This window comes from Hibiscus syriacus, unplaced genomic scaffold (assembly GCF_006381635.1).
Source record: "Hibiscus syriacus cultivar Baekdansim isolate YM2019G1 unplaced genomic scaffold, ASM638163v2 tig00112530_pilon, whole genome shotgun sequence".
NCBI classification, from domain to species: domain Eukaryota; kingdom Viridiplantae; phylum Streptophyta; class Magnoliopsida; order Malvales; family Malvaceae; genus Hibiscus; species Hibiscus syriacus.
The window spans coordinates 818,418-843,031 of NW_024063358.1; the positions used below are offsets into that span (position 1 = coordinate 818,418).

At 36.8% G+C, this 24,614-nt stretch overlaps 3 protein-coding genes and 1 pseudogene across 3 annotated transcripts; 3 read left to right on the top strand and 1 right to left on the bottom strand.

Moving 5' to 3' along the window:
- Positions 1 to 336: 336 nt before the first annotated feature.
- LOC120181751 (potassium transporter 4-like) lies at positions 337 to 3,904 on the top strand. Its single transcript, XM_039186823.1, has 9 exons — positions 337 to 381; positions 899 to 1,169; positions 1,257 to 1,499; positions 1,597 to 1,647; positions 1,738 to 1,998; positions 2,119 to 2,171; positions 2,263 to 2,377; positions 2,465 to 2,719; positions 2,828 to 3,904. The coding sequence occupies exons 1-9, from the start codon at positions 337 to 339 to the stop codon at positions 3,883 to 3,885; spliced, it is 2,352 nt and encodes a 783-aa protein (XP_039042754.1). The 3' UTR covers positions 3,886 to 3,904.
- Positions 3,905 to 4,939: 1,035 nt separating this feature from the next.
- On the top strand, positions 4,940 to 7,523 carry LOC120181668 (annotated as a pseudogene).
- A 10,799-nt stretch (positions 7,524 to 18,322) lies between these two features.
- Positions 18,323 to 19,482, top strand: LOC120181628. The gene is made up of 3 exons (XM_039186719.1): positions 18,323 to 18,469; positions 18,584 to 18,721; positions 19,341 to 19,482. Exons 1-3 carry the CDS (start codon positions 18,379 to 18,381, stop codon positions 19,352 to 19,354), a joined length of 243 nt encoding a protein of 80 aa, XP_039042650.1. The 5' UTR covers positions 18,323 to 18,378; the 3' UTR covers positions 19,355 to 19,482.
- A 683-nt stretch (positions 19,483 to 20,165) lies between these two features.
- On the bottom strand, positions 20,166 to 21,591 carry LOC120181752. The gene is made up of 6 exons (XM_039186824.1): positions 21,471 to 21,591; positions 21,235 to 21,375; positions 20,990 to 21,031; positions 20,755 to 20,891; positions 20,573 to 20,674; positions 20,166 to 20,429 (listed from the first exon to the last, which is right to left on the bottom strand). Exons 1-6 carry the CDS (start codon positions 21,589 to 21,591, stop codon positions 20,301 to 20,303), a joined length of 672 nt encoding a protein of 223 aa, XP_039042755.1. The 3' UTR covers positions 20,166 to 20,300.
- Between the last annotated feature and the right edge of the window lie 3,023 nt (positions 21,592 to 24,614).

Below are 24,614 nucleotides of genomic sequence, written 5' to 3' on the forward strand. Positions count from 1 at the left end.
TTGGGGAAGGAGACTGGGAAAGCACTGAAACAATAATCAGAGTCGAAGGTTTTGAAAGTTGAAACTCTCTTCAGCATCTTCGGTACTACTTAACTCGGTTTGATTATAGGTTAAATCAGATCAAGTTTGTTTCGGAAAAAGAAAAGAAAATTAATAAACCAAAATTCGAGAGTGTTTGTGTTGGAACCAATCCATTTCATTCCCACTACAATAACTGTTTTTTAAATTTCTTCTAAATACACAAACAAAACAATCAAATCAAATCAAATAGGGAAAGAATATGAAAAATGACGATTTGTAGAATCCAATCTCTTCGAACTCTGAGTCCGCTTTCCGATGGATCCAGATTCTGACTCGGCTCCTCCGAAACATCTTTTTGCGGTTAGATTTCATTTAATTTTGAATACTTTTGTTTGATCTGATTTTATTATATTTTTCAATTTGGTAATCTGCTTGTGTTTCTTAAGCTCTAGAATATAATTTTTTTTTCTAGCTCGTTCCTACTAATTCAACTGTAAAGGAACCGATTCCTTCTTTATTTTGATCCGTTCTTTAATTCAGTGAACATAGATACAATCTATAGATCACAGTCTTTTATAACTCACTTTTTTTTTTTGCTTTAAATGCACATCATAATCTGAGAGATAATAGGAAGGGGCAAATAACTTACTAGAAGTCGTTCCACAACTTACACTTCAGAAGCAAAAGTTACAACTTACAAGATTCTAAACTTACAAGATTCTAAGTCATGCCATCATTTTATTATTAATCATGTTTATAGATAGTACATTATTAATGTTGTTTATTATTCACAAATACTTTGTTATAATTGTAAACTATTTTCTGTATTGGCCGTACTCTAGTTTTCTGGATGTTTTGGCATTAACCATTGTATTAGTATACTTGCTTGACACTGTCACTTTTGCAGCTTTCGTGGGTCAATCTCTCCAGAAACCTAATATTAGCATACCAGAGCTTGGGGGTGGTGTATGGAGACTTTAGCACGTCACCTCTTTACGTGTACTCGAGCACTTTCATTGGGAAGTTGCAGAATCATCAGAATGAAGACGCTATACTTGGAGCATTATCCTTGATCTTTTGGACCCTTACATTGATACCCCTTTGTAAATATGTGTTCATCTTGCTGTATGTTGATGATAATGGTGAAGGTGAGGTGAATCAATGAAATTTCATAATGTAGACATATACCCCTTTGGCTAACCATTTGCAGGCTGATAGAAACGAGTTCTTGTCAGGTGGCACTTTTGCTCTTTACTCTCTGCTTTGTAGGCACGCAAAGTTTAGCTTGCTACCCAATCAACATGCAGCCGATGAAGAGATCTCGGCCTATAAATACGGGCCCTCGACGCAGTCGAATGCCTCCTTCTTAAAGCGGTTTCTAGAGAAGAATAAAACGGCGAGGATGGGACTTCTTATCGTGGTACTCTTTGCTGCTTCTATGGTCATTGGTGATGGTGTGCTCACTGCAGCAATGTCAGGTAGATGTTAAGAATGTATAGTTCATCATATCAGTCAAATCTCCCATCTGGTTTTTGTTGCTATGGTTAAGGGGGTTAAATATTTTTAATTTCGTAGTTCTATCATCGATGCCGGGGCTACTAAACTCCGGACAGAAACTATCTAAAGGTAATTTGTCTCTCTTATTTTGTGTTCTTTTCTATCTTCATTTTCTGGTTTCTGTAGGACTTAATAGTTTCTGCTTTATTTTGATCCTAGGAGTACTCCTCTTTCTTGATTGTGCCATATTGGTGAGCCTATTCGCTCTGCAGCATATTGGCACGCACAGGGTATCGTTTATGTTTGCACCAATTGTACTATTGTGGCTGATATTAATCTTTTGTGTTGGATTGTACAACATAATACATTGGAATCCACATATTCTTAAAGCAATTTCTCCGTTTTATATTATCAAGTTCTTTAAAGAGACTGGTAAAGATGGCTGTATTTCCCTTGGAGGGATCCTTCTATCGATAACCGGTAGGTTGAATATCGATATTGATTCTGTTTATTGCTTGACTTTCATTTCAATTAACTTTTCAATAATAATGCTTGCCGATTTCGATGTATCGATCATGTGTACATTTTCGGTCTCACCAGGTACCGAATATATGTATGCAGACCTTGGTCATTTCACTGCCATATCAATTAGGGTGAGTGTGTGTGTGTGTATTTCATTCTTGAAGCTATGAACTTGTGTTTTGAATGATGTATAGCAAACTGATAATATTACTGGTTGTGCAGATTGCATTTGTATTTGCAATATACCCCTCTTTGGTTGTACAATACATGGGTCAGGCTGCGTTCTTGTCGAGACACCTCGATGCGATTCCCAACTGTTTCTTCAGATCTGTTCCGGGTTAGTGCAATCTGAGACCATCTCTATAGCTTCTAAACATTGTTACAACATTTAGGCTTGTGTAAATCTTTAGTTTTACCATTGCAGATTCCGTTTATTGGCCTATCTATGTAGTTTCCACCCTTGCAGCTGTTGTTGGAAGCCAGTCTATCATAACTGCCACTTTCTCTGTAATCAAACAATGCCATGCCCTCGGCTGCTTTCCTCGAGTCAAAATCGTTCACACCTCGAAGCACATATATGGCCAGATCTACATCCCGGAAATCAACTGGATACTCTTGGTCCTTGCTCTTTTGATCACTATTGGATTTCACGATACAACTTCAATCGGAAATGCTTATGGTAATTCATTCTCTCATAAACGCTTCCTTGGTGATGATGGTCCCTTACTACGTTGCATCAACTGTCCTGTCTCTGTCTTTGGTGATGATGTTTGGTTTCGATTTTCAGGACTCACAACCGTTACGTTGATGTTCATCACAACATTTCTTATGTCGCTTGTGATAGCCTTTGTTTGGCATAAAAGCATTTGGCTTGCTGGAATGTTCTTTCTGTTCTTCGGGTTTATCGAAGGGGTCTACTTGTCGGCTGCGCTGATGAAAGTGCAACAAGGAGGATGGGTGCCCCTGGTGCTGTCGTTCATCTTCATGATGGTCATGTACATTTGGCATTACGGGACGGGCAAGAAGTATGACTTCGACATGCACAACAAAGTATCGTTGAAATGGTTGCTCGGCTTAGGTCCTAGCCTCGGCATTGCCCGTGTGCCCGGTGTAGGCCTCATATACTCCGAATTGGTAACAGGAGTCCCTGCAATCTTCTCCCATTTCGTCACAAACCTACCTGCATTCCATAAGGTGTTGGTTTTTGTTTGTGTCAAATCAGTTCCAGTCCCATTTGTACCATCACACGAACGCTTCATCATCGGCCGGGTTTGCCCGAGGCCATATCGAATGTATCGGTGTATCCTTAGGTACGGGTACAAAGATATCCAACGAGACAACGGTGATTTTGAGAACCAGCTCATACAAAGAATAGCAGAGTTCATCAAGCTGGAAGCTGAAGACCCGCACTACCATGATGGGAGGATGGTTGTTACGAGTTCCACCAGCATCCGGAGTATAATCATCACCGAGGAAGACGATATCATTGATAGTAGCACCATCCAAAGCAGTGAATCCTCAATCCTACATAGCTTGGAGTCCGTGTATGACGAAGAGAATCTTCCGTTTAGGCAGCGACAATTGAGATTTCAAGTACCGGCAAAGCAGAAAATGGACCCTGCTGTCCGAGAAGAGCTGATGGACTTGATCGAGGCACAGGAAGCAGGGTTTGCATATATAATGGGGCACTCCTGTGTAAAGGCCAGGCGAAGTTCATCGGTTTTAAAAAAGTTCGTGATCGATGTTGCGTATGCGTTCCTCCGGACGAACTGCAGGGGGCCTGCGGTAGAACTGAACATTCCTCACATCAGTCTCGTTGAAGTTGGAATGATATATTATGTGTAGTCCGCTAGTTAATCAGTCATCGGAGAAGAATCTATATGGCTACATGTTGAGCTATAAAGAAAAATTAAGGCACATTGTACTCGGTTAATTATTCGAATATTCATTGATTGAATATTTAAATGTTTAAATGTTTGGGATGAAACTGAAATTTTAAATGTTTGAGGATTGATGTAGAATGAATTTTATTGTTTGAGGATGAAATTAAAATATTCAAAATTTAAGGAATTAATTTGAAATGGGAGACATAATTTAAGTATGTAATTTAAATATTCAAATTTAAAGATTAATTTAAAATGAATGTTATAATTTAAAGACCATCGATACAATTAAATTCTCAATGATTTCGCTTATCCGGGAAGAACATATCATAGGTTTTTTTTCAATAAGAAAAATAGTTTTGATAATTAGCCCAATAAGGCATAAGAAAATTTATTTTGAGATATATGTTGTTTGTTACAGTTTTGTCAGGTTGAAGTGATAAATTTATTCAAATAATATTTTTTATTTAAACTCATTTCGTAGATGTGATGAATTTTAATAAAATATATTTTTTTATTAAATTTTATCACATCGAAATAAAATTTTAAATAAAAAATTATTAAAATTATTACCGATAAATTTTAAATCACTGTAGTAAATAAATTAGTTTTCAATATAAATTTTTATACATCCTATTGAACTAATTAATATTTTTTTTTGGTTCGGTTAGGGGGGGGGGAAACAGATCGTATGCCACTTGGCCCAGTATTTAACTCACATCAGGATGTAAGAGTATAAGGCATGAAAAGCAACAGCACCTCCAAGTGTTCCATTTTTGATTGGTGAGTTTTCTAGTTTATTCTGTTTTAAACCTTGAATCCGATGGGAGGAAATACCCCAGATACGTTGAGTGGTCGGTGATTTGGTGCCACTGTGATTGAAGATGAGCTGAACTGATAACTAATCACAGTTACAACTGGAAAGGGTTAGCCTTTAGCCTGCTACCTATCTTCTGAGATCAGCGTTTATGAAGCTGTATCAATTCTCATTGTAGGGTTTATTAATTAGCCAAATAGTGTTTTCCCCCATTTTTTTTGGAAGCGGAAACCTCAAAGGAAAGCCGAAAATGAGCTTTCAAGACGTTCCAACTGGTGGTGTTCGCTCCTCATTGGCGTCCAAGAGCCCCTCACAAGCTGTGGCAGCCGGGATCTTCCAGATCAACACGGCCGTCGCCGCTTTCCGTCGCCTCGTGGACGCCATTGGCACCGCCAAGGACACTCCCGATCACCGCCTAAAACTGTACTCTTTTTTCTCTAATGTCTTGCAATTAAAACATCAAAGATGCATATCCTTCTTGTTCTTTTTCTTCTCACGAAGTTGAAAATTTCTGATCGACAGGCACAACACAAGGCAAAGGATTCTGCAACTAGTGAAGGAAACCTTCGCTAAGCTCAAGACCTTGACTGAATCCGATCATGACCCTACTGTCAATGTATCTTTTCTTCATCTCTAATTTTGTTTTTCTTTCCTTTGAGTATATCCAGTTTATATGGTCAATTCATAATCGAATTTCGACTTCCAGCCAAGTAAAAAGGTAGAAGATGCAAAGCTGACCAGAGATTTTCAGACCACACTACAAGAGTTCCAGAAAGTTCAGCAGCTGGCCTCTGAACGCGAGTCTACTTACTCTCCTGCCGCTGCCCCACCTTCCTTGCCTCCTTCGTATCAGTCTTTTACGTTTTGCATCATTTATTGTTATAATTTGAGGCCTTATATTGATTTGATGCTTTGTAAAAAGCAGCTCTGGGTTCAATGATTCTCAAGAGCAACAACAACATTTTCTTATGGAACAGAGAAGGTGAGTTCAGTTCATCCTTTCCTTTCTCCCCCAACTCCTTTTACTTATTTGTTTTCATCGCTTGTCATGCATGCATATCAATACATGCATATCAATGCATGCATATCAATGACTTTAGTAGCATTTGCACTACCTGCCGATCAGCAATGTACTCTAATTTCATACGCCATTTTGTGCTGGTGTCATGAGCACAATATCGATATTGTTCTCTTTAGGCTACGAGGGCGCCTACACCAGCATGATGTAATCCTATGAAGTCATAGTACCTTACCAGTCGACGATGATGACAAGCATCGTTGAAATGAATGCTCTTGATATAAACATTAGTTATGAATTCTGATGTCGCTTTCCTTAGTAGTCCATTGATCTTGAACATTTTTTTACTCCTATGAACATGCCTGTCTTTTTGGTCAAAGTCGTTTCATACAATATAGCCATCGTTATGTTGTTCTTGTTGCAATGAGTTGTAAGAGCCTTTTCTTTGTGATCCATGTTCATCCAAGAAAATGTGCATTCAAGAGGTGCTTCTGCTGGATAATGAAATTGGGTTCAACGAAGCTATAACTGATGAAAGAGAACAGGGAATCAGAGAAATAGAGGAGCAAATAGGACAAGTAAATGATATATTTAAGGACCTTGCCGTTCTTGTCCACGACCAGGGTGTGGTCATTGGTAAGATGCCAAATACCCCCTAAGATACATTATTCATTTATGCATATCGTAATACTAGATGTCGATAATGGCAATAGAAACAACCGCAAAGTTAAAAGAAACGAAAAGAACACACATATTTACGTGAAATTTCACTATGCTGGAAAAGAGAGTACAATAGAATTGCGACTATGTGCGATTTAAGAGTTAATATCTTGGTTTGCATGCCAAAACATTGCTACCTGCTTACATTTTATCTATTTATCTGACGGTTTGTTCCATCATAAACAGATGACATTTCATCAAACATTGATGCTTCCTCCGCTGCAACAACCCAGGGTAGAGTTCAGCTGGCCAAGGGTTCCAAAAGTGTGAAATCTCGAACCTCATGGGTATGCTTTAAACTGTTGATTTCTAGAATTTTATTTGACATGACATGCATGATATTTGTAGTTGAAATTTTGCTGAGGAAATGCAAATGTGCAAAGATTGTTTCGACTTTCGGATCCATTCACAGAATGCTTGCTTGACGATAGAGAATGAATTTGTAAAAACAAAAAACTTGAATAACCAATGAATTGCTTTCGTTGAAGACTTGAAATTTCTGCATGTAAAGAGACTGGCTAATGAGATAGTGCTGGCGAGTTCATAAACTTGCTGTTGTTAACTGCAATAACAGATTAACTCATAACTTAAGCCCTGCAATATCCTGGTACGCAATGTACTTCATTTTTAGAACCATCAGCTTTAGCCCATGCGCAAGGAATAGGAATGATATGCTCCTTAGTTCTCTCTAGATGAGAAGGATGCAGGTGTCATGACCTATCACCCCGTGAGCCCAATCTGGTATTGTCGACAATACCCGATTATGCTCATGGGGTCTGCACGATGCAGTTCGGGTTCGGTCGTGACAACATATTTTAATCTGTTTGAAATATTTACAAGATTAATGTGGTCTGATGAACCATTATCCCTCGTATATCCCTAACTTTGATATGCATTTTCATGTTGATATATCTTTCTTTTCTTTTTTGGCAGTGCTGGTGGGTGCTGGGAATTCTAGTGTTGGTGCTGGTAATCTTTCTCGTTTTTCTTATCATTTAGTGTCCAAGTGTTTTATAAAATTACTACAGGGAGTGGTATATACGTTATATGAGTGCAATATATGGCGTGTACATGTGTTTTTTTATTTATTTATATACTTCCCGTTGGTGTAAATTCCTGGCGCATGTTTTGTGTTGTGTATTTAAATTATCAGTTTTAGTCAGTTTTAGTACTTAAACTTTCATTTTTTTAAAAATCATACCAAACGTTTAGTTTTTATTTCATTATAGTACCACGCCGTTAAAAGTTTAACTTGTTTAGTACTTAGATTATCAATTTTGGCACGTTTTAATACTTAAACTTTGAATCTTTTTCAAAACTTAACGTTAAATTTTGAACGGGGTACCCAAATGAAACAAAAACTAAAGTTTTTAACGGCGGGTACTAAAATGAAACAAAAACTAAACTTTAGTATGATTTTGAAAAAAAATTTAAAAGTTTAAATACTAAAACAGACCAAAATTGATAATTTTAATACTAAGCAAGAAATTTACCTATATTTATGGCATCTGAATTTGATTTTGTTACAAGAATTGGACTTCAATTTTCAGTTGAATAATTGATTTAATAATAATTTTAAAAAGAGAAAATCGCCTCAGTGACCAAAAAAAAGTTATAATATACGATTTTAACCAACTTTTTTTGGATTTGCCAAAATGACCAACAAAATCGCAACGCGAAATAAAAATCGCAACGCGATCCCCAGAATCGCAAATCAGTTTCCAAAATCGCAACGCGATTCTTGAAAATCGCAATGCGATAGTACAAATTCGCATTGCGATTTTCCAAAATCGCAACGCGAATATGAAAATCGCAACGCGAACACATAAATCGCAACGTGTATCCGTAAATCGCAACATATATCCGTATATCGCAACGCGTATCCGTAAATCGCAACGATAATACATAAAATCGCAACGCGTATCCGTAAATCGCAACGCGATATTTAAAGCGCCATTATAATCGCTACGCGTATTTTATTTTCAAATTACAAAAACGAATATTAAGACAAAATCCCGTAATCGCAACTCATAACCTAAAACCTAAAATCACAACTCAGTCCCATCTCCATCTCTCACTCTCTACGGCGAAGAAATCCGTCCCCATCTCCGAAGATTTCCGTCCCCATCTCCGGCGAAATCCCTCACAACCATTCACGGTCAGAAATCCCTCACAATATTCAGAAATGGAAAATCAACCTCCGAGGGTTAGTTTTTTTAATTATTTTTATTTTGAAATGTTTGCATTATTGTAGGTTTTTCATATTGAAACTGATGATAAGTTTACTGGTCATTTCAATAATAGATTAACCATTTCACTTAGATTTCATTTCGCGTTACGATTCTGTCGTTGCGATTTTCATTTCGCGTTGCTATTCTCTCGTTGCGATTTTCAAGTTAGTATTTGTCTTTGTCTTTGTTCTGTCTTTTGGTTGAAGTAATGCAATCCATTCAAGTTTCAATTTGCAGAAGAGTCGCAACGAGATAAATGAAAATCGCAACGAGAGAATGACTGTCGCAACGAGAGAAATGAAAATCGCAACGAGAGAATCGCAACGCGAAATGAAAATCGCAACGAGAGAATCGCAACGCGAAACCAAAATCGCATTGCGATTTTCATTTCGCGTTGCGATTTTCATTTCGCGTTGCGATTCTCTCGTTGCGATTTTCATTTCGCGTTGCGATTCTCTCGTTGCGATTTTCATTTCAACCAAAAGACAAAACAGTGTTGCAAATTTTAGTTTCAAGAATAAACTACTACTTTTTATGTTTATTGTTTTTGGTATATCTTCACAGTGTAGTTTTTGGTATATCTAACTTGGTATGTTTATTGTTTTTGTAGAAATTTTTTTCGGCTCAATTGACCTTGAGAAATAAAGTCAGCCTGGCCACTACAATTGCTTCGAAGCTTTCACCTGCTCAAAGACAATTGTTTGAGGAAACCTGCTTCGGGCCATGGCTGAGAGTACAGCATCCGGGTGGAGATGCTAATTTGACCCATTTGTGGCTTCAGACCATGACATCAAATCTACCCGACAGTATACAACGTGGTGAGGAAGAGATATGGTTTCATTTTCCACCAGCGTATACTTGTTTTGGGCGGAAGGAGTTCTGCTTAATCACTGGTCTACGATTCGGACACGATGATGTAGGCCGGTACACTCGTCATATCGCTCGCCCATCATGGTTATCCCGGGTTTTTCCGGATGAGTCAATGGAGAAGCCGAACCTACATGTCGACGACCTGAAGAAATTGTTTAATAAGAAAGCTGGTTTCACTCGGATGGATGACGTCGATGTTGTCCGAGTATGCCTTCTACTACTTGTGTATGCCGGCTTTTTAGGCAGAGAGGCCAGACAACCTATTCATCGGGAGCTAATAATATTGGTAGAGGACCTGAATGCATGGAATCTGTTTCCGTGGGGTTCGTATATATGGAAAGCTACCTGGACTAAGTTGTCGTCTGCCTTTGATGACCGCAAAAGTTTGCGGGGCGATGGGTCCAAATACACTTTGTCAGGCTTTGTTTGGGCCTTTAAGGTAAGAATTTCTATATAATGTTTCTAAAATTATAATTAATTATTTAACAATTACTAATTTTGTTATTATATTGTTTGTAGATTTGGATATTCGAGGCTTTCCCCAGCATGCGTACATATGCAATAAAAACGTCAAATGATATTCCCAGGGCTATTTCCTGGAAGAGGAAAACTCTGTTGGATTGGGAAGACTTAATACCATATGCGACAATAAATAATGTAAGTTAACACAAATACTTTCATATAATATATAAACAAGTTATTAATAGTAGACGTTTAACTTTGTTTGAGTTTTTATATTTTAGGAGGCCAACATTCCATTACAAAGACTGACACCCACGGAGGAAGAGCTTGCCACTGATTGGTGGCAAGCTAGTCAGAGTTTTTTTGATGGCACGGATGATGAGCAGCATCCACTTCCTCCAATTCGAGAGCCATCACCTCACCTAGAGCCATCACCCGATCGACCCGACTATACACCTCTAGAACGAGAGCCATCACCTATCCCGTCACATCATCGAGCCTCTTCTCCACCATCACCTCATGATAGGCGACCGGCAAAGATGCCACGACTCCTATCTCCCTGTTCTCCACCTCCACCTCAACGGGATGAGTCAAGGGAGTTACGTGATGAGGTCAATGCCTTGCGTGAGGAGATCGGTACTCTACGCGATAACGATGGTGCATGGCGTGTGGAGGTGTCAACTTTACGTGGTGAGGTTGCCGCTCTACGTGAGATGATAGTATCGTTGCAGAATGAGGTTCATACTCTACGCAACGAGGTAAGTTTAAGATTTTCCATATTTAACTTAATGATAAATTTACTCGTAATTTCACTTAGATTAGCCATTTCACTTAGATTGCTTAGTAAATTTATTCGGTTGCTGCCAATTCTGCTAAACTGTGTATTCTTTAACACTGTGAAATAGTATTTGTCTTTGTTTTGTCTTTTGGTTGAAAGTAAATTTGTTCGGTTGCTGCCAATTCTGCTAAACTGTGTATTCTTTAACACTGTGAAATAGTATTTGTCTTTGTTTTGTCTTTTGGTTGAAAGTAAATTTGTTCGGTTGCTGCCAATTCTGCTAAACTGTGTATTCTTTAACACTGTGAAATAGTATTTGTCTTTGTTTTGTCTTTTGGTTGAAGTAATGCAATCCATTCAAATTTCAATTTGCAGAAGAAGAAATAGTTTACTTTCGCAACACGAAACTTAAAATCGCAACGCGAAACCAAAATCGCAACACGAAATGAAAATCGCAACGACAGAATCGCAACGCGAAACCAAAATCGCAACGACAAGATCGCAACGCGAAACCAAAATCGCATTGCGATTTTCATTTCGCGTTGCGATTCTTTCGTTGCGATTTTGGTTTCGCGTTGCGATTCTGTCGTTGCGATTTTCATTTCGCGTTGCGATTTTGGTTTCGCGTTGCGATTTTAAGTTTCGTGTTGCGAAAGTAAACTATTTCTTCTTCTGCAAATTGAAACTTGAATGGATTGCATTACTTCAACCAATAGACAAAACAAAGACAAATACTAACTTCAGGGTATTAGTTTGAAACATATTTTTCTTTGTTATCTGATGCATTTTGTGAACTATGATAGAATAATGACTTGGGTGAATACAATGCAAGTTTGAAACATATTTGTCTTTGTTTTCACTGTTTAAATATCATGTCTGTTTATTTACTGATTTTTGTATTTAATTATTTAGCGGCCCGATAGAGTGGATGCTTTACGTCGGGTTATGCTTGCACGACGGAGTTCACGCATCAGACAGCGTGCACGTGCTATTAAGTCTCCGTACACCCCAATAGTGCGAAGACACCGCAAGAAGAAGCCCGACTCGCCTGTCATCCCTCAAGAGTCCACTCCTATCGTTGAAGAGGCCCCCCTATCATTCCTCGAGAGTCCCCTCCCACCGTTCAAGAGGCCACTGTCATCATTGAAGAGGTCCCTCCCACCATTCAAGAGCCCGATTCACATGGCGTCATATGTAGGCTTCTTGAGAAACCCTCTGATGTGCCGGACATGATGGATTCAAGTTGGCTCTCGTATGAGTTACCGGCCAGTACCATACCGGTATCTGAAGAGGATAGGGAACAACTACCGGACACAATTTTGGATAACACCCTTTGGGCTAAGACCGCAGTTGATTTTTATCTACATGAGCGGAGCAAGGGGTGTTTCACTGACATATGCAAGCTCACCGATGATATCTATTTGTTGCTTGAACGGCCTTGGTGGGGCGTATTATTAGGGGTCGAAGACAATGGCTATTTCGATGGGGGGGTAAGTCTTATATTTTTCTTATATTTCAATTTGATTAATTTTTTTTAAATTTATGTAAGTCACTAATATATGTCTTTTTTTTGTAAAACAGCATATCGATGCGTGGGTGACACGTCTTCTAATAATAAGAAAACTTAAGAAAAATAAAAATATACGATATACAATTATGCCGACGTCTTTTCACGCCGTTCACTTGAAGAATGCACGAGATGAATCATTTGATTTGGGCAATGGACAAGCTAAACTTTATCCTGCATGGTGGGAGGTCGATAAGGTTAGTATTTATTTTAGATTGAGTTTAAAGGTTTTATGAAATAAGTGCGCAAATGAATGAATTATTACTTATGATTGCAGGTGTTTATCCCTGTTTTGGAACGTAAACATTGGATTCTCGTCGAGCTTCAGCTCCCATCCCTTAAGACAATAGTGTATGACAGCATGATAAATTACATATCATTGGCTGATTTAAGAGATGTTATTAAGGGATGGAGCTCTCATTTGGCTAAATTCTTGGATGCGATCAATTATTGGACTCGTTCTGGAAACAAGAAGCCAAAGAAGCTCAATATTACAGTTATTAGAGACGAGACCGCGCCACAACAAACGAGCGGAGCTAGAGGAGATTGTGGTCCTCTCGTATGCTTGGCGTTGGAGCGTTTGACGACGGGAAGCATCAAGTATCTACCTCCCACCGATAGAGATAGAGCTGCAGTAGGCTTGTGGTTTCGGCATTATATGGCTAAATCGATATATACGAGACGCTGCCTACCTGCATCCGCGTTATAAAAATGTCCATAAACAATTGGTAAGTTTATATACTTTTGGTTTGAAAATGTTTGGTTAAGTACCTAGAATTCAATAATTTGCTGTTTGTAGGTTTTAGATGTGTAGAAAGTGTTTTTTGAGCAAATGTTTGGTTTCTGCAGGTTAATCTAAGAAGTGAACTGCGTGAAAATGATGTATGGCTGCAAAAGTTGATTCAATAGTTTAATTGATTGTTTTTTGATTGTTTAATTGATTTGTAAAAGTTGATTCAATAGTAGATGATCGGAAATAAGAATTATTGCTTATTTTTTGATTGTTTAATTGATTTGTAAAAGATGATTTGTAAAAGTTGATTTGTGTAATTGATGCGAATATAATTCTTATTTGTGCTTGTTTAATTGATTGAAATGTAATGGTTGATTTTGTTGATTTCAATCTGCATTATGTTGAAGGCAAAATTGACTATCGCAATGCGAAATGAAAATCGCAATGCGAAATGAAAATCGCAACGAGATAATCGCAATGCGAAATGAAAATCGCAATGCGGAAATGAAAATCGCAACGGGAGAATCGCAATGCGATTTTAATTTCGCATTGCGATTCTCTCGTTGCGATTTTCATTTCGCATTGCGATTTTCATTTCGCATTGCGATTCTCTCGTTGCGATTTTCATTTCGCATTGCGATTTTCATTTCGCATTGCGATTCTCCCGTTGCGATTTTCATTTCCGCATTGCGATTTTCATGTTGGGATTTTCATTTCGCATTGCGATTCTCTCGTTGCGATTGTAATTTCCGTGTTGCGATAGTCAAATGCATGCCTAATAGTGATAACAACTGAATAACAAGAGTTGGTTAAGTCAAAATGGTTGGCCTGAGTCATTAATTCAACTGAAAATGTTAAAAGTTCACACATAAAATCCACATAATACAACGTTTGCATTTAAAAATCACCTAAGTTAACAGTCCCAAAAGGTGAAGCCAATTGTGATTGGGATTTTAAAGATGATTGCCTTTTGCTTGACACCATATGAGCTTTGGATTTTGATGAGGATCCATATTTTGGTAGAGGAAAAGATGATTTTGATGGCACTGGTGATCCACATGTCAACCTTGTATGACCACTTTCCTTGCACCGACTACATGTCGATCTCTTCTTCTCTTCACCCTTAGACGGTATACGATCGTGACTTTTTGGTCGGCCAGGTAGCCTTCTGTCCATGGCTGGTGGCAAAACTGTTTGTAAGTCATCTGGTATGTCCCACTCAGAAGGATGTGGAATAGGGTAGACAATCTCGGCATAAGTCTGTCGATAAACTTCTGTAGTGTAGCAATCCATAGCGTATGCGCTTGAATAATCTTGGTTTAAATGAAGAGCAACTTTTATAACATGGCCACACGGATAACCAGATGTTTGCCATTTCATACAACTACACGTCTTTGCATTTAGATCGACTAGCCCATTTAAGTTATTATCCAGTACTTGAAACAAAGTGTTTGAACATGGTTCAACTCTCCATGACGTTGACTTCACAACACTTTTCGTTATCTTTTTTTCAGTCCATGGTGTAACACGATGTTCCAATGTTCCTGTAAATTTAAATAAACAATACTTAGTAAAATATATAAATATGATAAGTTACGAATTCAAAGAAATAATACCTGCATGGTTTCTTTTCTTGTAGTACCACTGTTGAATAGAGGCTCGAAAAAACTCCATTAACATAGTAATGGGTAATTTCCGGGAATGACGACTTAGAGCGTTGATTGATTCTGCACTATTAGACGTCATGAAACCATATCTTGCTCCAAGTTGATGTACTCTTGACCATCTTTCAAACCCGACATCTTCTAGTGTTTGAGCACACTGAGGCAAAACACGTCTTAAACAATTTATATGCTTATTGAAATCCACTTCCCGATAAGCTTTTACAGCCTTCCAGTATGTCCATTTGTGCTTTTTTATACCAGCAGACCTTGATTTTAGATTTCTATACAAATGAACACCACAAAGTCCATGAAAAGCATTTGGGAAACACCTTCTAACAGCGTTGTCAATTGAGTTTGCCCTATCGGATATGATTGTCAGATTGCTAATAGGACCTATGCAATCCCTAAGATGCCCCATAAACCATGTCCATGAATCAGAGGTTTCAGATTTGCCAACCCCGTAAGCTATTGGCAATATCCCATTGTTAGCATCCATGGCTACTGCTAATAAGTTTACTCCAAGGTATCGACTTTCAAATGTGCTCCGTCAACTATAATAACTGGGCGCATGCAAGTAATAAACGAACGAATCTACAAAATAATATACACAAGAAATATAATCATTTAAATGTGAAATGCATGTAACTAACAAAAATGAGTCAACAAAATTATATTGATTTACTAACCGTAGCACCAATGGCGATAAACAGCAACTCAAAGCGTCCATCTCTATCTGTTTTGATATGAGTTACCGACCCAGGATTTTTCAGCTTTAAATTGTGACAATAAGCCGGCAGTTGGGCAAACGATGCTTCTGGCGACCCCCTCAACAATTCTAAGGCATAACATTTGGCTCTCCAAGCTTGAGAATATGATATACTAATCTTGAACCGAGCATTCATGTCAGTCATAATTTCATGTCCCCGATATACCCTGCCATTCAAAAACATTAACTCAGCCAGAAAACCACCCAACACCTTTTTGTTTGCCTGTCTATGGTGAGGAAAAACTTGGGTTCTTGAACATGTATGTTTATCAATAAAAGTCCTAACTTGAAACATTTCGCAATCTTTTATTCTATTTGCAATCATTCGCCACATACAGTTTTTGTCAATCATACACCTTGTTTCAAAACGATCTTTGCTTGATTTGTTAACTTTTAGTTGATAGCCATCTTCCACACATTTCGTATACAAAGCTATCTTCAAGTCTTCCTTTGTATCAAAACAATCATCTTTCTTGATACGAATAACTTTGTGTAACAATCAACTGCTTTCTTTACCAACTCTTCTTCCGGTATCTGAAGTAATTCTGGCATATTCCAGTTATACGCCCGTGGCATTTTCTTTTCTTCGGGGATTTTTTCTTCTTCTTTTTCTTCTTCAGGATTATATGAATTACAGAATGGATGTTCAACATGTTCATTCACAGTCGTAACTTCCTCCTCATTATCATCAACAATACATTCTTCGGCAACGGCTGTTTCATCATCAAAATTCGGGTATTGACCAATATCAAAATCATTACACGCAGGGTCTGTTTCTTCTTCTGAAACATCATCAAAATCCGTGTATTGACCAATATCAAAGTCCGGATATTGACCAAGACCAAATTTCGAATACTGACTAGTACTCACAATTTTTTCTGTTGGCTCATCATCGTCTAACTGGTCAATACGAAAACCGGAATTTGGTGCTGAAAGTTGATTGAGATTTGGATTAGAGAAAGGTTGTGGGTTTTGAGAAAAACTTAGTTGATTACTACCCGCTACTGACCCAACAATACTACTTCTAGGTTCAACAACATACAATGTAACATCATCTTGTGAAACACTAATGTAAGCAATGAATCGTTCAACATCTTCATTGTCGGTTAACAAATAAACTTTACCATTTCTCTGATAAGATAGCCTAAATCCACTTAGGGGCTCTAAATTCAATTTATTTGAAACACGTAGCATTAGAGTTTCATAAGTTAACTTTTGTAAAGACAATTTTAGTTGAAGATTCATGGGTAAAGGCATATATTGTAAAACACCATGAACATTATCCCATGACCCTCCAAAACACAAATCTATCCAAACATGATCAACATTAGATGATTTCATGGTTGTAAATTAATTTACTAAACAGACGAGCTGCGAAACTAAAACCTGTTACCGGATTGGGAAGGATGTCGTTGGATATAGGAACGGATGTCGCCGGAGAGAGTGATAGATGGAGATGGAATGAGTTGCGATTTAGGGATTTAGTTTATGATTTCAGTGTTATATACCCAAAATTTCAGTGTTGTGATTTACAGATTCTCGTTGCGATTTACGGATTATCGTTGCGATTTACAGATTCTCGTTGCGATTTACGTATTATCGTTGCGATTTACGGATACGCGTTGCGATATACGGATACGCATTGCGATTTACGGATACGCGTTGCGATATACGGATACACGTTGCGATTTACGGATACGCGTTGCGATTTATGTGTTCGCGTTGCGATTTTCATATTCGCGTTGCGATTTTGGAAACTGATTTGCGATTCTGGGGATCGCGTTGCGATTTTTATTTCGCGTTGCGATTTTGTTGGTCATTTTGGCAAATCCAAAAAAAGTTGATTAAAATCGTATATTATAACTTTTTTTTTGGTCACTGAGGCGATTTTCTCTTTTAAAAAAATATATAATCAATCGAAGCTTTTTGAATTGTTGACTTTTTGCTGATCTGAATCTGGCAACGTTGACTTATTCTATGAAAGGATTTTATTTATACAACATTTCATATGAAAACTTTCGAGTCTTCACAGTTATATTGATATGAAAATAAATATCTATTTGAACAATTATATTGGTATAGATAAACTTCGATAACTTTTACATTTAATTTTTAAAAAAAGAATATATATATATATATATATATATATATATATATATTTAGAATAAAGACATAAATTATCGGTTGATTTAATGAGATACGATGCTAATTTTTTTTCCATAATATACATAATTTAAATTTTAGTATTGTGAATAAAATGAAATGAATTAAGAGGATTTCTCTGTAATTATACAATATAACAAATTTATGAAGAAAGAAAGGAGTCATAACATGTATACATAATTCTAAAATCTTAACTTTTAAGTTGTTCGTTTAATTTTAAAAGTTTAAAGGTTCAACGGTCGTTAGCGAAGGTGGTCAAGTCGATAACGATGGGAGATGATCGATGGTAGGAAACTTTGATTAAGATTAAATTTATATTTTATTTAAAATTTAAGTGTAAAATTAAAATTTTATCTAAGTTCAAGAGTCAAATTAATATTTTTGATCTAAAATTAAAAAATTAATTTATTTTACTAACATATCAAAGGAACGACTTATCGTCTTATATAATATAAGTAATTAAAACTTTACTTTTTATATTTGTTTGATTAAAATGAACACTTATGAAATAGAAGTGATCATTTCGATAGTTTATCCTATTTTGTTTTATGCCTCTACTATTAATTAAGTAAACATGACCGAGGAAAAGATTTGGTAATCAGCAATTCGAGAAAAGAAAAGAAGAGGGAGGCGAAGGTAGAGCCTAAAGGTGAAGAAGAGGAAGAGATGGCAGTGAGCGCAACGGTGATCGGAGCACTGCTGGGACTCGGCACCCAAATGTACTCCAACGCTCTCCGCAAGCTCCCTTACATGCGACGTGCGATTCATTTCCTTTCCTTTTTTTTCTATTTATTTATGCGTTTCATCTCGTTCCTAATTTCAAACCCTAGACTAGGAAATTTGAATTCGAAATCGAAAACTCGAAATGCAGATCCGTGGGAGCACCTGTTGGGGATGGGCCTGGGAGCAGTGTTCGTTAACCAGCTAGTGATTTGGGACGCTCAGCTCCAACGGGACCTTGACCAAATGCTCGAAAAGGCCAAGGCAGCCAACGAGCGCCGCTACTTTGGTCGATGACCCTATTTCCTAAAATCAACCCATAAATTTTATCAATTTACCTGAAACCAAAACTACTAGTGTCATCTGCAATCAATTTTATTAGCATCCATTTATATCAGGGATGGACCGAGGCAGCTGCCCCTGAAAATTTCAAATTCTTATATAATTTAGATTTTTTCTTTGTATTTTCTATTGATAATATGTTTTTGCCTCCTAAAATTTTATTAGTTTGCCCACTCTAAAGTTTTATAAGTTCGTCCCTGATTTATACTATTAGTCTTTTTATTTCAGAATGCTCCAATTCATGCAGCTTTGTCTTTGCTTGCAATGTTACAGCCTCCCTCTTTTTCTCGAAATTATTTCACTGTTGTATATGTATTATAAGTCCTAAATGGAGGAGTTGTCTAAAATTGTTACTTTATCCCAATCCAAACTGACCATCTTTTGCGAATGCTGAGTTGGAACCGGATGTTTTTGTTTCTTTATTATCTTTATGTTAGCTGATCAACCATGGTAGTAACATTTAAAACCTTGCTCTTCATCAAGCTTAAGATTAAAGTTGTGTATCTTATCTGTTTTTATACCATTGGTTCGACCAAAAATTTACTTCCTTTTTTTTTCAACTGCAGATGATGATGATTAATGCTTTTGGCCTAAAATCATATATAAGACATTTGATGCACCGAGAAACTGTGATCATAAAACTGGTTCAGGTTATGGACAAGATGATTTTGGACTGTTCGTTTGTTTGTTTGTTTGTTTTTTATCCTGTCAAAGAAACTTTTCCTCGTTTTCTTTTTCCCTTGTTGAATATAGGCTTTATATGCCTTGCGATTCTGGATGCAAAGTGCAACTGGTTAGTGCAAGTGTTTCTCTTGTAATAATTCATAAATGATTCAAAGAAATTGCACTATTTTTCTAGCTGCAGTTCTTAAATTTGAAATTATATTACAAGTGCTGTCACTCTAGATTTCATTTCAAATTGTTAACTTATATACCAATAAACCATTCACTTTGCAATGTTTAACATAATGATACTTGGCTTTTTTGTTTCTTCAATATAATCTAGTAACCCGTAAGTTGTTTGTTAAAAGCTGACCTTTGTATTTCTTTAGATAATATGTGGTTGTGGCTATGTGGGAGATTGTTTTGTCATCCGCTCAGCCTATTTTCTTGTTGTAAGATGACTGAATAATCACATTGCAGCGTCTTCGAAATAGTCAGTGCCTAGGGCTAGCATGCATGAGTGTTGTATTGTATGTGGAATTTAAGAGTATATCTTAACGTTCAACTCCCTTAGAATTATTTATGAGAAAAGTCTCAACAAAACGATTCGAACAAGCTGGATTTTTCAACCATGTAGGAATAACCCAATGTGAGGTTTCAACAATGATATTTTTGAATTATTTTGATTCGAAACTATGTCATTTGCAGGGTTCCATATCTGTCTTGGCTTGAAGGGGTAAATGGCCTCCCTTGTGCTTTCATTCAAGTTCACAACCATTCCAAAACTGTATTAAATGGAACAAGGCAAAAACTGAATATTCCGGACAAAACAAGTTTTGGGTTCTTATAAACACATACACGTTTCAGGGAACAATCTTCCAAGCTAGCTGCATGGTTTGATTGTTGATGTAAGGTCGCAACGTCCACATCAGTGAATAGCTCTCTAGTTCTTCGGATGTTGTCTTGAGATTTAGAGATTTAACAATCTTACCCTGCAATGGAAAGGCGGTGTTTTGTCACTGTTCTAGAGGGGGGAAACAACGAAAGAGAAATAGAAATTGTTTCGGAACTCATATTCGATGATTGATGGAGTTTCGCTCCGTATCGGAAATATGATACTAGTTACAAGCAGTACCTGCATTGTACAATCCTGCTTCACCATACTATATACAATCCCCATCAAGACGGCATAATCTGTCACTTCGGGTTCTAGGAGACAAGATGAAACCATTTCATCCTAAAGGGGAAAACAATTGGATCATTCAGCAAGATAGTCAACTTCCAATAAACAGAAAGAGTTGAAGCGTAAACACCTACTTCACCGTCACTTTCATGTGGATGTAGTCCGACACTAGATTCCGCGTACAACAAAGGAGATAACTGTTGATTTGCCATTTGCAGCGCAGCTGTGGCATCCCTCAAGAAGCATTCGAGATCATTCAGCAAGGATTCGACTGCACACCATAAGTTTGCAAACACTTATTGATCCTTACACAACATATTTACTGGATAAAAGTAGACAAAGGCAATAAGGTTGCAAATAGAACATTACCTTTAATAAAATGATCATGTAGTCCATGTAGGCATGTGTATACTACCGATACGAAAGATCAACATGCAAGTAAAAAAGTGATATAAAATAAGGAGAATTAGGAGGGTTTTAAAAGGTAAATTATACTACATAATCAAGAGATTATCCGATTATAGCAGAAATCAGTATAGAACAGAAGAAGACAAGTGACTGTTTCCATTTATCAACCGGATAATGCTTTATCTATGAAGAATGAAAGTACTTACACTTGCTCGTATTATGTACACGGTCATGATTGTTAATGCAACCAGCTTCAAGGTATGACTTTAACCTGTTTGTTTCATTGGCTTTAATAATGTTCTCAATCAACTTGGACGCCTTGTTAATTGCAGGGCGCCGGAGAAACTCTGAAAGAGAATCGAGAAAATACTATCACCAAGGAAACCATCCTATTGATTGCAATGGATAAAAAATATAGTGCGGATTTTCAAAAGGTGCTGACCTAGTCCTTGCTGAAAGCCGGTAAGTAGTCTGCCTCCAACGGCCACCAGTTCATCAAGCTTTGCCACCCTGCAATGTCCCAAACAATAATTTCGGAATTCGGTAAAAACCATAGGCTTCATCACTTTGATTTCTATTGAAAATGGAGTTGCATCTTAAAGTTGCAAATCCAACCCCTTTCTCTAATGTGCAGACATACAATTTCCTAAAGCAATTAAGGAATGACACATCGAAACCGATGCATAGAAGCACTGGAGTAAGTTAACAACCAACATTTTTGTGTTTTGATTACCCTGTCAAAAATTCTGTATAAATTTGGAACATCTTTTCCTTTGTGTCTCCTTTTAATTTCATATCGTCTTCATGTTCCATTCCTTCAAAAAAAGAAAGCTTCAAAAACCAAGCCGTGTAATATAACCAAAAACAGGCAAAAGGCACAATTTTTAGCAGAGAAAAAACAATCAAAGGATTAACCTAATTGTCGTAAAAGAAATTTCAAACATTCAAAAATATACCAAAATAAAATTATCTCGAAGATCACAATATACGAGAAATAAAATGAACGAATACGCTCTTTGAAGCATATCATCGAACATCTTCCTTGTGTTGCATACTTACCCTTCTGAACAGTTGATGAACCTCAAGTAAAAGTGATTTTCAGGATTAAAAAGATTATCAAAGAAGCTACTGTGAAAACAACAGCTAGCAGGCGGAGGCCAAATCCGAACCAGACTAATTTAAATCCAGCAATGGTTAGCCGTGCCTGTATCCTGTTGTTTGCTTCGTAAAGATGTTTGTTCTTTAATTGTTAGAAAACAAAATAAATAAGGGTAAACTACTCACAAGGTCACTTAATTACGGGTTTATTACAACAGGCATTCTTTAAAAAGGAAAAAGGCATTAGAGGTCCCTATACTTTTTGAAAAAAATCAATGTATCTCTCGTATTATTTTTCTTTCAATGTGATCCTGTAACGCCTTGATTTCTGGGTCAGTAGTGTCGGTCAAAACGAAACTATATATTAGAGCCCATCAGATTAAATAGAGTCATTCTAGACCAATTATAAAGGGTATTGGGCCTAAGGTAGGCCTAAGAGTTAAGTTTAATGATAGTTCTTAATTAAATAAGAAATGAGAGGGACCTAGATAAAAATTTACCCCAAGCTTATTTTAAGGTTATAAACCTTCCTATTCTTCATAAAATTTCATGCAAAAATCTTCTCTTTCATTTTATCTTCCATTTTCTTCTCCAGTTTCTTTCTCGTTATCAAACCAAGGTGAGATTTCAAGCTAGATTGAAGAAACCAAGATAATTTTTCTTATTCTTCTTTCCTTTAGCATCAATTAGAGTAATTAATTTATAGTTTTGGTTAAGTTTTTAGAAATGGTTTTTTATGGGTTTTTAAAAAGCAAGTGTTTTAAGTTATTTTAGAAGAGTGTTTGAGTTGTAAGGAGTGTATCTAAGCTTTATCCAACACCTAGTTAAGTAAGTAATCCATTTTTATACCTTGATTAGTTAAAGAGATTGAAGAGAGAGTTCAAGTAAATGGAAAAGGAAGAATGGATCCCTAGTTGATTCAAAAAGTGTTCTAGCATCCAAAGAATCCAGATAACACACTATTAGCTTTTTCATACCAGTTGTAGGATCATTAAAAATAATTTAGCTTGAAAGTTGAGTATGAGCATGTTTATTAGCCTTCCATAGTAGATCTTATGTTTAATGTTTTTAGCATGTTTCTGAGCCTTATTTATGCTCCTCTTTAATCACACAAGACTTTAAGAACGTTTGGGACCTCACTAAGGTCTTTGGGTTAGATGAATAAGAGATTTTTGAGTGAAAACGTGTTTTCTGCTGGTGGAGTATCGATACTATAGGGATATTATTAATACTTGTTCATCGTTCCAAGCAAAATGTGTGTTTTTTTAGTAGGAGTATTGTTGAAAACATTTTTGATATTTCGATATAACAAATTAAGTTAAATGAATTTTAAGATTTCACAAATGATTTTACAAATTCGATTCAATTAACCGAATATCAAATTATTACTCCAAGTTTTTCAAGATCAATTTTAATCCTTACTAAATGTGTAAAATTGTGATTTGTACTTAAACTATTTTTGAAACAATTTTCACAATTTGAACCAAAAACAAGCCTTAAATCAATTATTCAAAGGCATGCACCGATGCATCAGTCCATGCATCGATGAATTAATTGAACATCGAATGCATTCCATGCACCGATGCACTCTCCATGCATCGATGCACTCTGAATATTTTCAAAACATCGAATGCATTTGATGCATCGATGCACAAGCCATGCATCGATGCATCAGTCTATTTTTCAAACATCGAATGCGTTTCATGTATCGATGCACACTTGGTGCACCGATGCATCAAGTGTTCCAACGGTCAAAATATTTGAATTTTACACGAATGCACCGATGCATACTTGATCATGCATCGATGCATGAGACGCTCCACCTAGAAAAATTAATTATTTTCACACTTAAACGGCTCTATTATCCCCACTAATTATCACCAACGTTCAGAATTGATTCAAGGGGTATTTAAACAAGTTCTGGAGCCATTGATCAACAACAAGAAACATCAATCAACTAGAATCAAGAGAAAATCAAAGAGAAAGCATCAAACCTCAAGTTTGAGTATTTCAAGCCTATTTTTCATCCAATATTCATTTGCTTTCAAGAAAACTTTTGTACTCAATTGTATTTATCCTTGAGTGTTCTTTTCTTTGTTCTAGAATTGTGCAAACATCTTACCTTGTGAGGTTTTCTTGTAAGTTTGCAAATTTGTAATCTTCTCTTTGGGAAAAAGAGTGTTCTCAAGAGTTGGGGTATACTCTTGAGGGATTTTGTAAGGTTATCTCTTTGGCCTCAAAAGAAAGAACAAATTAGTGAATTTGTTGGAAAATCCTTAGTGTGGATAGCTAAGGTAGTGGACGTAGACTTTGTTTGAGAAAGTCGAACCACTGTAAATCGCTGTGCAATTACTTTAAATTTTATGCAAAAGCTTCCACGAAATTTTTAATTGCCAATTCACCCCCCTCTTGGTCGATTCTGTAGATCGATTAACTCAACAATTGGTATCAGAGCCTCACTCATTTGAAGGTTTAATCACCTCTTGAG

Excerpts from the sequence above, each read along its gene's own strand:
- LOC120181751 (XM_039186823.1), top strand. The coding sequence starts at position 337 with ATGGATCCAGATTCTGACTCGGCTCCTCCGAAACATCTTTTTGCG. Across the intron at positions 1,170-1,256 it reads TGTTGATGATAATGGTGAAG|GTGGCACTTTTGCTCTTTAC; the intron begins GTGAGGTGAATC and ends AGTTCTTGTCAG. Across the intron at positions 2,172-2,262 it reads TCACTGCCATATCAATTAGG|ATTGCATTTGTATTTGCAAT; the intron begins GTGAGTGTGTGT and ends CTGGTTGTGCAG.
- LOC120181628 (XM_039186719.1), top strand. The coding sequence starts at position 18,379 with ATGGCAGTGAGCGCAACGGTGATCGGAGCACTGCTGGGACTCGGCACC. Across the intron at positions 18,470-18,583 it reads CAAGCTCCCTTACATGCGAC|ATCCGTGGGAGCACCTGTTG; the intron begins GTGCGATTCATT and ends CTCGAAATGCAG.
- LOC120181752 (XM_039186824.1), bottom strand. The coding sequence starts at position 21,591 with ATGAAGCCTATGGTTTTTACCGAATTCCGAAATTATTGTTTGGGACAT. Across the intron at positions 21,032-21,234 it reads TGTACATAATACGAGCAAGT|TATACACATGCCTACATGGA; the intron begins GTAAGTACTTTC and ends TCGTATCGGTAG. Across the intron at positions 20,430-20,572 it reads AGCAGGATTGTACAATGCAG|GGTAAGATTGTTAAATCTCT; the intron begins GTACTGCTTGTA and ends TTTCCATTGCAG.